The sequence below is a fragment of the Epinephelus fuscoguttatus genome, linkage group LG17 (genome assembly GCF_011397635.1).
Source record: "Epinephelus fuscoguttatus linkage group LG17, E.fuscoguttatus.final_Chr_v1".
In the NCBI taxonomy this organism is placed as follows: Eukaryota; Metazoa; Chordata; class Actinopteri; order Perciformes; family Serranidae; genus Epinephelus; species Epinephelus fuscoguttatus.
In genome coordinates, this window is record NC_064768.1 from 33766845 (window position 1) to 33783499 (window position 16655).

The 16655-nt window shown below is 42.3% G+C and overlaps 1 protein-coding gene across 1 annotated transcript; it reads left to right on the top strand.

Annotated features, from left to right (window-relative positions):
• The first annotated feature begins 4954 nt into the window (after positions 1–4954).
• On the top strand, positions 4955–8057 carry tbxta (T-box transcription factor Ta). The gene is made up of 8 exons (XM_049602369.1): positions 4955–5223; positions 5516–5780; positions 6154–6288; positions 6372–6433; positions 6522–6583; positions 6681–6854; positions 6956–7079; positions 7236–8057. The coding sequence occupies exons 1-8, from the start codon at positions 5039–5041 to the stop codon at positions 7492–7494; spliced, it is 1266 nt and encodes a 421-aa protein (XP_049458326.1). The 5' UTR covers positions 4955–5038; the 3' UTR covers positions 7495–8057.
• Positions 8058–16655: the final 8598 nt, after the last annotated feature.

The window sequence follows — 16655 nt, forward strand, 5'->3', positions numbered from 1 at the left end:
AGTAATAATAGATAAATAAAAAGATAAAATAAAATAATATGATTTGGGACTTGAGCACAAAGACTCATCACCTCTGGTTGCTAACGTGCGCTAACCTTAGACACCCAAGATATCGCTGTGTCACTGTTATGTTTAAGTCTGGTTGCTAGACTTTATGGCTCTCCTCTATCTGTGCTACAACAGTAACGGCGTCTCTGAAGGGAGACACTACAGGTAGAGACTCAGTTGTTTTATGTATTAGTCACTTTTTAGATTAGGTGTTTATTTTAGGCCTAGTTCTGATTCCTGTACATGCAAAAAGCACATATCTAATTAGATAATGCCTCATTTGCATATTTAAATTTAATATTTAAGACAACAAAAAATAGAGAATCTGACAAGGCTATGAGGCTACTTCAACGACTGTATATGAATTAATAATGATAATAAGCTTTCTAACTGAATAAATAACAGTTGAAGGGACAGAAAAGGAGGACATTGTTTTTATTATCATTATTTTGACATTCACATCTTTTTTTTCATTCTGGTTCTTTACTTTTTGTTAAACCTGTCTTAAAGCCTTGTTGAAATCAAAAATCTCCTTTTCAAAGAGCCCACTATCACAAATCACAATTTGCCTCACAGGGCTTTACAGCATACGACATCCCTCCGTCCTTTGGACCCTCACAGCGGATAAGGAAAAACTCCCCAAAAAAAACCCTTTAACGGGGAAAAAACAGTAGAAAGCTCAGGAAGAGCAACTGAGGAGGGATCCCTCTTCCAGGACGGACAGACGTGCAATAGATGTTGTACAGAACAGATCAGCATGATAAATTAACAGTAATCCGTATGACACAATGAGAGAGAGAGAGAGAGAGAGAGATGCAGGACAGACGGTAACATGTCAGAAGATCAAAATTAAACAGCAGTGTGACTCAAAGATCACAAACAAACTGCCAATAAGAATCATCTAACAGACTGTTTGTCTCTCACATTTCCCATGAATCACATTTTACATATATCATGAGCAGAGGTGGGTAGTAACTAGTTACATTTACTCAGTTACATTTACTTGAGTAACTTTTTGGATAAATTGTACTTTTCAGAGTAGTTTTAATGCAAAATACTTTTTACTTTTACTTGAGTTTTATTGTTTTAAAGCAACAATACTCTTACTTGAGTACAATATTTATATACTGTACATCTATATCTATATATATAGATATAGATGTACAGTATATATAAGAATACATTTGTGTTTCTTGTGCCTTTGTTTATGTTATGTTTGTAAAGATTTAATTTATTTTTGTTTTAGTTAAAGCGGTATCGTTTAAAATACATGAATTTGCGGATTATTATTTTTGATTGATTGATCACGTTCATGTTCTTATTTTACAAATAAATCAGACGTTACTCAACAGTTACTCAGTACTTGAGTAGTTTTTTCACCAAATACTCTTTTACTCTTACTCAAGTAATTATTTGGATGGCTACTTTTTACTTTTACTTGAGTAATATTGTTCTAAAGTATCAGTACTCTTACTTGAGTACTCTACCCACCTCTGATCATGAGCTTTAACATCAGACACATCATTAGATGTCTGTGTCACTTTCAGCTGCTCACCCCTCTGAGACTTTATCATTCTTATCAGTCTACCTGCTGCTCCTGTTACTGTGTTGTTTTGTCCAGTGACCAGTTATGTCATAATTCATGAAAAATGACTTTGTGAGTGTGTTTGCATGTGTGTGTGTGTGTGTGTGTGTGTGTGTAAGTATTTTTTCTTCCCAGGGCTGACTCATCCGCCTACTTGTGTTTACTTATTTAGGCCGGCGAAGTCCTCTGGAAAATATGCATCGTTATAACTGTCCCTTTGTGAAGCACCAGACCTCTGCAATATTTCTCACCTGGGTGAGTGTGTGCCGATGCCAGAATAGGGCCTGCGCTGGTTAACCCTCAGCTCGCCGGGCGGCAGAGAGTGCATGAGGAGAGAAGCTGTGGGAAAACTCCACTGGCTTTTCAAGCAAACTTCATATTTGAGAGCAGACGTTCGCTCACCGTGTGGGATTGAGATGTTCCCGCTGTACTTGGTTCGGCCTGTCAGTCAGACTGTGAGGATGTTTTGTGTTGTTTTGGGGCTTAAATAATTCTCACCAGGCAACACATGACGACCACAACACACAGCTGAAGTTCAGCCAAGAGAGTGTTTTGTTGCTGCAGCTACAGACGACTATCAAACAGGCATGATGATGGATTCAATCTTAATTTGGAGTTATTAGGCAGCTGAGTGTGACGGTGTGTCGGGGGTCAGCAGAGCCTATAGGCCCGGGGTGTGTGGGGGTTATTACTGTATGCAGCCACTTCTTAACACTCTCTGTCTCTTTCTCTCAGCCTCCAAAATTAAAAAAAAAACACGGGGGGAAAAGGAAGAGGCTGCTGAATGATACTGGATGGAAAGGTGTGAGAGAACCCCTTTACATTTATGGCCTCTGTAGAGCTGGAGGAAGTGGTGTAGTAAAGTGGAGTCACGCTCCAGAGCCCTCACTCAATTCCAAGTACATCACAGACAGTGGAATCAGAGGCGGCGGGAAGGAGGCTCACATCTGAAGCATAAAACCTCTCTCAGGATCAGCGGGGACAATGTGAGCGTTAGAGTGAATACTGTAAGTCAGGTGACGGCTGTATGAGCTCACTGTTAATACACACAGAGGCCTGCAGGAGCTTGAGGAAGGATTCGGATGTTGTCTTTAAAATAAAGCGGCACTAGTTTGTAAAAAATACTCCATTAAAATTTACTAATACTCTGTCTGACAGAGAACTCTCAGCTTTATAGTTTCTGCCCCAAATAAACTCCTCTCTGTGGTGCTCCTTTCATAACCTCGCACAATTTGCACATCTGATTCTCCAGCGTTACCTCACTGATTCTTCAAACTTCAACTAACGTGCACACTTATCTAATTAGTATATTATCATATGTATAATATACAGTGCTTAAGCTGCATTACTTGTATGAAAAGTGCTCTATAAATAAAGTTTATCATTGTTATTATGATATATTTTATGCTTGAGTAGTTGTATCTTACTATATGTATTGTGTATTCTAGATGTTTTATACTGATGGATTATGCAAAGCTTTGTTTGTCTTGTATTCAGTATTACAGTAGGCTACTGTAATTTATTTTATTTGCCGTGTTTATTTTTCTGTCTATTAATTTCTCTCTCCGTGTGTTAAACTGTTTATTAACTGTATATTTACAGCTACCGTGAAAAGCCTGACTGACCTGTCAATGTGTAACACATGAATCTTACAGTCTGGGATCAAGAAAGTACGTCTATCTATATTTTTCAGATAATCTGAGCAATTAAACTTTTAGATTTTGTCATGAGAAAATGATCTGAAAGTTGCACTGTAACACAGTTTCTCTGACAATTTGGAGATACGTTGTTTTATAGTTTGTATAGCTTGGTCAAACACTGACTTTTCTGCGTTCTGGTGAATTTTTATGCATCAATTTATAGTGTAAATTTCTTTAATTGTGTCAAAATAAAAGTCCTCTGCTACTTTCATATTGCTGTGGGGGGAGAAATGCGTATGTCCTAAATACTGAGAGGAACCCCACCCCCTGAAATCTACACCTACATTTACTTTTATTTATCTCATAACATAATTAATTTGACATATGAAGAAATATGAGAAACAAATTAACTTAACTTATCAAACGTATTAAACATTCATCATGCTAATGTTCATGTTAACTCATTAATATACTACTTGATCCTTAAATCTGTAGCAATGTGCCATGTAATAATAATAATAATAATAATGTTCCCGTGCATCTGTTTAGCTATAGAAATAAAATGTTATTACCCTTATTTTTTACTTGATTTGTCAAATATATTGAGTTATTTCTGTAAATTGTGTCTCTCTGGTTTTGCCTTTTTTCACTTTAAAATAAAAAGGCCAATATAAAAGCAAGATGTAAACTGTTCTCATGAGCAGTACCATTGTTAAAAGTCCAGTATTTCACTCACATCTGGAGTAGAGGAAGTGTAAAGTAGCATATGTTGCAAAAAGATACTGAGAAGAAGAAGCTCCAAATTGTACCTAAGGGCAAAAGAGGAATCTATAGTGCTAATGTTCCCACCACACTGCTTAAATTCAGGGACCTCTGTCTTGTATTGTACCACTCTGAATTATATTTCACCAGCCTCAACTTCTGTCTGTCCCGAAGTGAAGCCATTAAACAGCAGCAAATTCTAAAGTTTTGCTTTAGAAACTTCCCACAGCTTTTGGTTCAGTAAAAGCCTCCATTTGAATATTAGAGCCAGCCTCTGCCGAGCACTCAGCCTCCAACTGGCTGAAATATTTAATATCAGAGTCTCAGAGGGAGTCACGCAGGCCCATTATGTAAATCCAGGCATCACTTGTGGGCCGTCCACACTTTGGCACAACAGGAACACAGAGTCTGCCCTAATGGCCCATACTCAGTAAACACAAGTCCTCTCCCATGTGGATTTGAGACAACAAAAGATTAGCACTATTTGCAAATATACAACTGAGTTCAAAGGCACGGCTCAGTGCCCTCCTTCCCTTCTTTTGTTTGAAGACGCAGCTTTGAATGTGACGGGCATCAGCTGCAACGGACTGTAATAGACTTGTATCAAAGTGTAAATCCCAAACTCTGAAATCATTTTCTTTAGCGAAGTCATTCTGTGCGCATCTAAAGAAGCTGTAAAAATGAGTTTAACTGAGGGAGGCAAATTTCACTCAGGTCAATTTTGATTTTATAATTCTCAAAACAATCTGTTGTGTTGCAGAAAGAGTTGCAGTCTGGTGTGGGGGCGGCGTTTGGAGACGTTGAACGCGGTCAGAGATGCGAGATGTGAGCGCGCAAACCACGCCCCACATCCCCATGAGGTCCCTGGGGGCCCTTAAATGATGAGGCCTCGGGATTTTAGAAAGCAGTATCACTCGGGCCTTCTCTCGCTGTTAGTCTCACAGTCAGCAAGCCCCTACACTAAACGACTTGGAATTTGGGCCTGTCTACAATACTTGGAAATATGTCTTCCTCCAACACTGACCAGCGCCTGGAGCATCTCCTCAGCGCCGTGGAGAGCGAGTTCCAGAAGGGCAGCGAGAAAGGCGACGCGTCCGAGAGGGATATTAAACTGACGCTGGATGATGCAGACTTATGGAACAAGTTCAAAGAGTTAACCAACGAGATGATTGTCACCAAAACTGGAAGGTAGGTCCAATGAAGCAGTGGAAGCCGCGCTGGTGGCTTTTGCGCACAGGACGGGCGCATTTTACGCACGGGGTTTTCAGTGTGAGGGAACATGTTAGTTTGGTTTTTATTTGGCATCAAACAGGCCACACAAGTGCTCTGTCAGAGGTGCTGCTCATGAGGCCTCAGAGGCCCTTGGGTTCATAACGGTAAAGAAACCTGGTTGTGTGATTGCTCTAAAACAAAACGGTATTTTTCCACTGACAAACGACTGAAACAAATTCTTACAAATTCCACCTTTGTTGTTTTCCAGGAGGATGTTCCCGGTGCTGCGGGCCAGCGTCAGCGGCCTGGACCCCAACGCCATGTACTCGGTGCTGCTGGATTTCGTGGCCGCGGACAACAACCGGTGGAAATACGTGAACGGAGAGTGGGTCCCCGGCGGCAAACCGGAGCCCCAGAGCCCCAGCTGCGTCTACATCCATCCGGACTCCCCAAACTTTGGAGCGCACTGGATGAAAGCGCCCGTCTCCTTCAGCAAAGTCAAACTCTCCAATAAACTCAACGGGGGCGGACAGGTGAGAAGAGTGATGCGTAAAGATTATCATCAGTTATGGTGATGTAAAAACAGATTCCGACACTTTCTGTACTTCTTCTGCTGAGACCCACAAATTAATTCACTCCAAGAGAGTGAGTGATATTTTTTACTTAACCACTTGAATATCAAATGCACACTGAATTCCAAAAATCCTTTCACGTATTTTAGAAACTGTTGGATTTCTCAGGTATTGTGACACATGACAAAATAAGACCCTTCACTTAAGGAAACACTGAATTACATCACTTTAGAGCTGTTCCTTCATTTGATCTAAGAAAAATATAAAATCCAAATAGCAGTCATGCTCTTTTTATAATATAAAAAAGTAACATTAACCGGATTTTTCTCCACAGATTATGCTGAATTCTTTGCACAAATACGAACCAAGGATACACATTGTGAAGGTCGGAGGCATCCAGAAGATGATCAGCAGCCAGTCTTTCCCTGAAACACAATTCATCGCCGTCACCGCTTACCAGAACGAAGAGGTCAGAGAGCAGGAAACCTCATTAACACTCACTTGTCTTGAATATTGAATGAAATGCTCACAGCTGTCACGTCCTCCTCACAGATCACTGCCCTGAAGATAAAGCACAATCCCTTTGCCAAGGCCTTCTTGGATGCCAAAGAAAGGTACAGTCTTAAGCCTGAAGTTATTCCTCAAATTATGAAGTGAGTGTTCTGACTGTGTGATGTTAAATAATATTGTTTTTGATTGCAGGAGCGACCATAAAGACGTCCCTGATCACGGCGCAGACAACCAACAGTCTGGCTACTCTCAGCGTGAGTTTCATTAATTTAATACATTTTTGACATGGAATAATGGTGTTTAAAATAATGGTAAAATTGTATGTTTAATTTTGTTCCTTTAACTCCTCAGTTGGAGGTTGGTTCCTCCCAGGCCAGAGTCCTATCTGCCCCAGCAGCAGCCCTCCTCAGTTCAGTGGCACAGCAGGCCACTCCTCTGGCTCCTACTGCGAGCGCTACTCCAGCCTGAGGAGCCACAGAGCGGCCCCATACCCCAGCCACTACCCCCACCGCACCTCCAGCACGAGTAAGACCCTCAGACCGTACACATATAGTACACTGATCATGTTAGGAATCCAGATTAATGGGAGAATCGACATTTATTTGTGGTCTATGCTTGATTTTCAGACAACTACATGGACAATGCTTCGGGGACTCTGCCCACTCATGACAGCTGGTCTGCTCTTCAGATCCCCAACTCCACCGGCATGGGCACCCTGTCCCACTCCACCAACTCCACATCTAATTCCAGGTACGAGTCTTAACCATATACAGAAAGCAGACATTCGTGCACTTTGTTTGATTTAAAGTTCATCAAAAAAAAAAAAAAAAAAAACGCGATGAGCTGCGGTGACACCAAATGATCACCATCACGTTAATAAAATCCTCTTGTCCCTTCCGTCCACAGTCAGTACCCCAGCCTATGGTCAGTAGCCGGCACCACCCTCACCCCTTCAGGCTCAGCCTCAGGCTCCATACCTGGAGGTCTGACCTCCCAGTTCCTGAGGGGCTCCTCCTACACGGGCCTGACCTCCTCACTGCCCGTCTCCTCGCCATCCTCCATGTATGACCCCAGCCTGAGCGAGGTCGGCGTCGGAGAGGCCCAGTTTGAGAGCTCCATCGCCAGGCTGACCGCGTCCTGGGCGCCTGTGGCTCAGAGCTACTGAACAGGAGGCATCTGTGGAGGCTTTAGGAGCACGATAAAGACATATATAAAAGATCCCGAAGAAGACGAAGTGTGACGAGACCTACAAGGATCTGTTCTGGTTCCTGTTTCTGAAAAATGTTTCATTCCAGAGTCTCTAATTTAAATAAAAGCGTAAAGTTAGGCAGGAGTCACGCTGAACAAAGTCGATGTGTGTAAAGACAGAACTTGAAAGACAATCATCTCCATCCATGTCGGAGAACTCCGCAGTAGAATAATAAGCCTTAGAATAGCTGCGTGGTCAGAACTCTTCTCTGCTCTTAGCAATTCCCACAATGCCTGTTACACATTTATGTTTATGAGGCGTCGACATGTTTATCACACTTTTAAAACCTCCCTTTGCTCCACACGATGAACTGATCACTCCCTGATCTTTTTGTTTTTATTCTTAAATATATAAGACGAAAGAATTCTGCTAACAAAAAGGTGTATATGTGTGTAAATAGAATAAATTAACGTCCAGTGTTTTCCATATAAATGTGCCTTTTCTGATTGCAATAAATGTTCCACACAAGTGCCTTCTGCATCCCCCCTCCCGCACAAACAAGTGTACATAACTATCTATTTGTATTTGAACTCACTGTGAGTTTTATTTATGTCATTTAATAATAAATTAAAGATTGTTTTCTCAAACATGGGTTTCATTTTGTGTGTGGTGCGTGTTTAGTACATCTGCAAATGATTTTAACCCCAGGAATGTGTTGCTTCTCTGCTTTAAGTACTGAAATACAAAGCTTTTAATATACAGCAGGAAAAATTAAGCACACAGCACCATCTATATTAACACTTCAGTCTGGTAATCTGTGAGGTCAAAGGGCAAACAAGGGCCGCTGTGGGTTAATCAACAGAAAAACATCAAGGGTCACGCAGCAGCCAGCTTTAAATATTCTCATTTTGAATCCACGAGTTTTGAGTCGAGGTGTAACTCTCAAGTTGCCCTCGTGCATCAAACCACAATCATCAAACTTTTGGCCCCGCTGTATGAGCTTTCTTTTAATAACAGCGTCCGCACGGCTACGCTAAGTGAACGCGGCGTCTCTGACGTGTAATTGAAATGACGAGGTGGTGGAGAAGTGTCCAGTTTAAGAAATCTATCGGGGTACTTTTCCATCACTGGCACCCTTTTGTTACAATCTGCGTTATGGTGCGACATACGGCTAACACATTCAGATCTGCATGTGAGGAGAGTCAAAGGTACAGAATATGGACCCAAAACGCTAACACGATAAACTGTGGCTCCAAAGTCAGCTTTGCAGTATTAGAAGGAACAGAGAGGACCCAAACCGAACGCAGTGCAGGTCATCAACCTTTTTATTTGCACAACTTAACCTTAAACACATAGTTATAAGAAGATAATTTAAATGTAGAAACAATCTTTAAAGGAAACAAAAGGTTTTTAAATTAGAAATTATTCATAAAAAGTAAAGTATTTGGAGCCTATAAATGTATTTGGCACTACAGAAGGAGGCACAAACCCCACACACAATTAAAAATATAAAATTAAATACAAATCATAATTTGCAGCACCAAGGCAAAAGAAACTAAAACAAAAACAAACAAGCAAACAAAAATAGTCTTCTGGTTGACTCCGCTTCAGGCCCGGCTCATACCTGCGGCCAGTGGCATGGCCGTGCACTCATGATGTCAGTGGTGTGATGTGTGTGTCAGGCCCACGGAGGCTCGGCCCCCGAGCAGTGATGGAGTGGTCCTCACCCAGGTGCAAATGAAGGCAGGCGGGTTACGGGGCCACGGGCAAACAGTAATGAAGCAGCAATGTGACCTGCAGCTGGCGGGGCCGATCGCAGCGGAGCAAAGGTCCCCTCATGAAACGCTGACGTCTCTGAAAACCTTCACTTTACTGCCTCTTCAAAATGTAGGAATTTAAATCCAGTAGCTTGGAAGAAATACAGAAGTTGTTTTTGTAAACTATAATACGACACTTTCACTTACTGTACAAGTACTTGTGTTCAAAATCTTACTGAAGGAAAAGTAAAATGCAGCCAAGTAAAGTATCAAAAGTCACTATACCTACTTGACGAGTTAATGTATATTTTATAGGCTGATTATATGTTTCACATATAAAACGTTAATTTGCAAAGTGACTGAGAGGCTCTATGTGAACAAAACTGAGTGCATTAATTGGGTGGAATCGGTTTTCCACGTGGTTGAGATGGTGGCTAGCAGCTAACGGTGCTAACTCCATAAACAGCCCTAAACAACAGCAACAGTGCTGAATGAGGTAATGGTGTTAACCCGGCCTCACTCCAAAGTTATCAAAATCCAGCGCTTGGTCGGTGACTTCCAGCATCAGACAACGACAAAAAAAGCTGTCCTTTCATGTCAGCATGATACACAGCCGGTGCCCGGTGGCGTCAGGGGGGAATGCGGTGGGACAACAACGAAAGTTAAAGCGGTGGAAGTCCAAGTAGGGTGGGCAGGAGAGGTGATGGATGGGTCCAACAACCACCAACTTTCACCCGCGAGGTCGGTATTTACTTCCTGTAGGACTGTAAAGCCAAACTGTGTTCTTTTTTCCTAAACCCAACCATATGCAGGTATTTTGAAAACACATAGTGCATGTAACAGGCTCAAGTTGACACAGTGTCCCAGAACGCCAACAACCAATGCACCCAGGGTACCTTGCACGTCATATGTCGTCATGCAAAGTCAGTGACCAAGCAACGACATGTGACAAGGTCGGATTGAGAATGTGTTAGGGAACCAAAGGGTGGGCACTACACTTCCATGACAACGCCATCCCAATATCAGCACATGTGAGCACAGTGCAGGCGTGGAGGCGATGTGCTAGTCTGTGGCACATACACATGCAAGCGTTCGGACCAGCTACCACAAGAAACCACAGAGAGGCAGCGCAACTTCATTCTCTGTTGAGGATACCATGACTATAGAGTGCTGAAGTCACTCCCCTTCCGGTGAAGCTCATGGGACCTTAGATCGGAAAAAATATGAATGGCAGTGAATGGGGAGAGCAATATTATCTTTTGGTCCCGTTTGAGTTGCGACGTGAAATCCAAATATGTTGTTAATGAATTTAAAACATACAGTTTAAGGTCAAGAAAGTCACACTTTGTGGTAAAACTGTTGAGATATAAGCTTTTTAATTAGAAAGACTCAAGAGTACACAGGAGGAGGTCGCGTATGTGACATCATAGCTTTTGATCGCTTCCTGCAGCTTGGCCTCTCCGCTGAAATTCCACTGTTTTATGATTAATCGATTGATGATTGAAGATGTCTGTGTGTTTTGTGCCAGGTTGCAGTCACTTCAAGCTGCAGGAAGCGAGCGACAGCTATGACGTCACATACGCGACCGCCTCCTGTGTAGTTTTTTCAAAAGCTTATATCTCAACAGTTTTCCCACAAAGTGTGACTTTCTTGACCTTAAAATGTATGTTTTAAAGTCATTAACAACATATTTGGATTTCATGTCACAACTCAAACGGGACCAAAAGATAATATTGCTCTCCCCATTCACTGCCATTCATATTTTTTCCGATCTAAGGTCCCATGAGCTTCACTGGAAGGGGCGTGACTTCGGCACTCTATAATGATCTGCTGCTATGTTAATGCTCCAATTGTCACATACAGAACCTCAGTGCGTTAACAAGCTGACATTTACTAAAGACAAAATACAGCTGAGGCTGAACACAATTGAGGAGAAGGAGTTTTGCGTCTCCAGACAGAACCGTGTGTGAAATCTGATAACTTGCATCACGTGATGTCATTTGATGTCACCTGAGTCAGCGTCAGTAAGGTACAAAGTCTATGTCAGTGTCCGAAATCACTCACCAGATAGTCGTCTACATAGAAGTCCCTCGCTAGTAGCTAGAGGCTAACAAAACAGGATCTTTGACTGAATTGTTAGCAGTCAAGCTGCATTGTGGGTAATGTAGGCACCAGGTTTTTGACGAGAATAAAAAGGACGACATCTCTGGTTCTGCTGCATCAGTTTTGGATTTTGACTTTCCATCATGAGTCCAACAATGTTCTCTTATGAGGAAAACACTTTTGGCATTTTGTGCATCTGATGCTTTTAATCTGAGCGTCATCAATGTTGTAAGCATCCTGTTGCAGTGAGGTCAAAGGTCAGAGTGGTATTACCTCATTTGTGTGATCGTATAATTGTTGACAAATTTTTGTAAAGAAAATGAGGAAAGTTGGTTTTTGAAATTTTTACATTCACATACAGTTTCTGCACATTATTCTAACTTATTTGTATTTAATGTCTCCCTGTGCATTTCTCACACGACATATTCTTAATATATGAGTCAGCAGACCAATGAGCAGCTGACATTATTTTGATATTAGCCAGTGTTTGTGAATCACGCTGGGCGATCACTAGTATGTGACGCTACTGTGTCTACAATCTACCAAATATAGTCCAGTGAGTTCAGCCTCTTCATTACAGCTATTATTCATAGAGAGTTGGGAAGTGGAATAAATAGCCAAAAATAAAAGAGTACTGAACCCTTGTGTTTCATCTCCAGTGTGTGTTTGTGTGCGTGTGCGAGTGTGTGTGTGTGTGTGTGAGTATGAGTGCCTGTTTATGAGCAGTTGTCCAGACTTAGTGGGCAGGATGTTTGCTGATGGTCTTTGCTCAGTCTGGAGTGATAAACAGGTCCTGCTGAGCCCAGAGTCATCTCTGCTGGCTCACTTGCAGTGTGTGTGTGTGTGTGTGTGTGTGTGTGTGTGTGTGTGTGTTGATCTGAGGGCCCTGAGCTCACTGAAGCTTTTGTTCTCCAAGATGGCTGATCTGCTCTGTACACCGCAGCCTGCAGCCTGTGTTGGCCCTCACTAATTGACAATTACAGCTTGACTTTGCACACCGCCCTCCTCTCCACCCCTGGAAGTGTGTGTTCCAAATACGCTTTACAGAGTGTGCCCAGCACCCAGGTGTGGAGGATGGAGGACTCTAAACAACAGATGCAGATGTTGGGTTGGGTCACTGGTGCCTTATGTGACTATAGGCAGAGGTGTAGTGTTGGGTACAACACACCGGAACTACATTTTCTATCTGACAAAAATTGGAGGTTATGAATTACAGAAACTACGAGTGTATCAATTGTTTAAGGAAAGGATGGACACACTGACAGGGACTGAAGTAAAACTCATCCAATGGGACTGATCTGAAGCTGACAGATGAGAAAGATGCCAGTCTCCTGTCTCATCTCTGTCCTGGTGTCCCCTCACGTATCCCACCTCCACTTCCAGGAATAAGCCACCGAGCAGCCTTACGGAACAAGACAGAAGGGCGAAGTGGCCTCCGCAAACACCACGATTATGATGGTGAGTCACATTGTGCAGGGCCTTGCGGTTGATTTACGAGGGGCCGCTGCCAAAAAACAAGTTGTCAAGTCTGGAACAGCGAGTCAGCGCAGCGGAGGGGAGGTGTGTTTGCAGACCGCCCCCTCGTCCGCCCCGAAACCCCAACCCCGTCCCTCTGATGTCTGTGTGTCTTCGTTAATGAAGAAATTCTGGTACCTTGGTGAGACATTGCTCTCAGCTGAGCAGACTCTGCCTCCTCCGTGCCCTCAACCTCTGCGCAGTCACACAGCCGCCCCACCATTCCACAGTCCCATCAGGCCTCTGGCTGCACCTCCCTTGCAGTTAGTAGAGATACTGGACGTCGGGCTGCTACACTGTCGCAGAATCCTTGAATTTTGGATGTTTTACCACGATGATTTCAAACGTTTTCGAGGTCTGGTACTGAATTACTAGCAAATTCCAATGAATCCACTGCAGTGATGTCTGCTACAAGAAAAAAATTGATGATATCTTTCTGTCTAATTCTTACTAGAGTTCTGCAGTGGCATCAAACATAGAGCCAGGCGGACTGGATACTACACACCAAGAAAGAAAAACACACCTGCACAGAAAGGCTTTCCTGCAAATTTGCACAACTCCTATCTAAAAAGGGCTAGTGTGTTTTATCCTTATTAGCCTGCATGGGAACACTTAAGGAAGGCTCAAGAACAGCTTTTTTGGTGTTTTTATTTCCGGTGTGTGAAGGTGACGTCACAGACAGGCTGGAGAACCGGCATACTCACACTTTAAAAACCCAAAACTGACTGAAATCTATACATTTTCTTTACATCATCCATTTATTGTTTTTTTTTTTTAATCAATTAACGCAACACATTAGCTCTCTGTCTCATTCTGTCCCTTCTCCTCTCCCTCTGGACTTTGCAAATCTCCTTTGACACATGACAACCACAGATGCAAATGACTGGCACAGTCAGTGAGAAATGGAGAAATGTCCTAAAAAATGACATTTGCAAATAACACCTCAACTGAAACACAACAACTGACGTGAAGCCTGATTCTTTTTGGGACCTGGCGTGTTCAGAGAAGGTTGGCAGAATTCTTGCAGGCTGCAGGTTGAAGAATTTAAAATATTTACATTATTTAATGAATGGTCGGATTAGAAAGTCGTGTAATTTGTACTAAGTCTGCTGAATGCAGAAAATTTAAGACAAATTCCTTGTATTTGTAAACATATTTGGCCAATCCCAGGTTAAAAGGACACTTCACCTGCAAAATGACCGTTTATATGTCTATAACAAACTGCCTGCCACCTTAAAGTCGTGTTTTGTTTTTATTGCATGCCTCCACAGTGAAAGGAGAATCCAAAAAAGGAAAAAATTCTTCAAGAACTGAAATAAACAGGGACAAACACTCACACAACTCGTGCAGTATAATCCAAGTCTCATTTATCCAGTCATATGCTCAGTAGAGAACCACTGCTTTAACTATAAAGTCTGGTGTTCTCCTTTTTGGCTCTTGAATAAAATCAAACTTGAGTCTGTTCAGTTTGCAGCTGTCACATCTGCCCTGTGATATTCTCTAATCACATTTCAAACACAGCTCTGTAATCAGCAGGTCAGCCTTTGCAAAAACACTACTGTCCCGATGAGACAGATGTCTGAGGAGTGTTTTTGAACTACATGAGCAATTTCACACATTAGGAGGACTTGCTAGCCAGCATAAGCTAATGTATGTTTCCTCCGGTCACCACAGTGATGGTGACAGCCTCTCACCATCCTGACAGGCCAGTCCAGCTAGCTGTGGACAGTCACACAAGCGGGGAAGACTTGTAAGCAAACTGGTCCTCACTGAAGTAACATTTAGCAGAGGTGCATGATATCCAGTGTGGTCTGAGTGAGAAACCGTGTCTTTCACTCATTGGTAGCTGCGTGCTGATTATCCCCGGGGTTCAGACAGCGTGTCGATCACTGCGCTCACACATAGTAGTCCTTTCTGTCAGTTTGGATCAAAGATAATAGTAACATTCCTTAGATTTTACTCCCAGTCACAAACTTAAAAGGGAAATTACACATTAAAGTCTGTATACAGGCGTTGAGGAGGACAACAACATGTGTGGAAAACATTGTGGACAGACTTTCATATCGTGGGAGCTGTGTGAAGTTTAATAAGTTGCCTCCAGTGATGTCACTTGAGTCAGTGTTGGTTGGGACTGACACTGAGGGCGCATTCACACCAGGGTAGTCCAGTGGACTCGGTTCAATTGGGCAGGGAATGCCGAAAAATTTCACACCTTCATTTGGTTCGGTTCACTTTCACACTGCACTTTTTAAAGCGGACCAAACCGCCTGGACAACGGCACGCAGTTACAACAGCTGCTCGTTTGGGGGCGGTATTGCCTGAAACGACCACTGACCAAGAAGAAATAAAGCACGAGGAAGAAGAAAACCCGGCACATCGAGTGGCCAGGACCGAAGACGGAAATATTATATAATATATTGCTGTCACTGTTTTTTTTTTTTTTACCTTGGTGCGATACTGATCCACCAACCGATTAAATCCACATGCCGCGATTCTCTTGCTAAACAATTTAAAAACTTCTTCTCCCTGTTCGTTTGTTTTTTCTACCCAAAATGCACTGCGCTCTATGTCACTTCCTCTCTTTGCTTCGCTGGATAGTCCGTTTGCATTTCCCACTGTAAGCGAACTGCACCAGGGTTCACTTGCAGGTGAACTGACACCCCCAGTTTTCAAGAGGACCAAGGTTCGCTCGTTTGGTCCACACCAGAGTTCGAATGAGCGCTCACACCACTCCAAACGAACCGAACTATCCGTGGAAGCGGACCAGGGTTCGTTTAAAGCAGACCAAATAGCGCCAGTGTGAATGCGTCGTAAGTTTCATTAACATCGAAAGTCAGAAGCTGTTGAAGCTTGGAATGACATCACACCCGAGGTGACCGCGTTCCAGTATATTAGTACAACTAACAGCCATCTTGGTTACTGACGAGTTGGTGAGGTTCCTCCCACTGTCTGTCTGTCTGTCTACTGTATCTATCGTTCTATCTTCCCACTCGCATAACACAGCCAAATGTCCAACTGATTGTGTGGAGTTGCACTGTGGGTAAGGTTTGTAGGCTGCTAGGTTCTGACAAGATTTTGTGTGTTGTTGTGTAAGTTCTGACTTTTAACTTAAAATTTAATTTCAAAGTTAATTTATAATCCTTAAATTTTTCTTTTATGAAATCAAACCCTGTTTTAGATACTAGCCTATTTACGGTCAGTATTTTTGTATTATCTAATGTGCTCACATTCAATAATTACTGCTCTATATTTTCATTGTTGCTTCACATGTTAGAGTAACTGCAAAATACTTGAGTCATACCCTGACGCCAAGTATGTTTCCTTAAAGCTGTCGGCTCAAACCCACATTTGATGGGACGTTACACAATTTCTTTGATCAGCAGTGGGTGCAAACAAGAATAATCCCATGGTATCGACTTTCCACACATATTAACTTGTCATTGTGTCACTACAATCAGCACTTTGTTCCCTGCTGTAGTTTAGTTTAGTCTAGTTTTCCCATCATTGTATAGAGACTATTGGAAAGTTTACTGGAGATAATGAATTCACACAAATAAAATGAGCGACAAACATCATATGATTCTGCAGAATCACGTCACTGGGAAAATGTAATTAAGTTTTTAGTGAGGAACCTTTTTTTTACTTCTGAATTAACTCTCTTCAGCATTATTGTGTAATTACAGACTTTATTTTTTACAAACCAAAAGGAGAAAAGGCTACCCTGACTTTAACTTACTCACTTACTTAAAATATGGGATAAAT

What these genes read in the sequence shown, in the direction of transcription:
- tbxta (XM_049602369.1), top strand. Translation starts at nt 5,039, where the DNA reads ATGTCTTCCTCCAACACTGACCAGCGCCTGGAGCATCTCCTCAGCGCC. An exon ending in ACAGTCTGGCTACTCTCAGC is followed by an intron (nt 6,584 to 6,680) that starts GTGAGTTTCATT and finishes TTAACTCCTCAG; the next exon opens with TTGGAGGTTGGTTCCTCCCA. An exon ending in CCACCGCACCTCCAGCACGA is followed by an intron (nt 6,855 to 6,955) that starts GTAAGACCCTCA and finishes CTTGATTTTCAG; the next exon opens with ACAACTACATGGACAATGCT.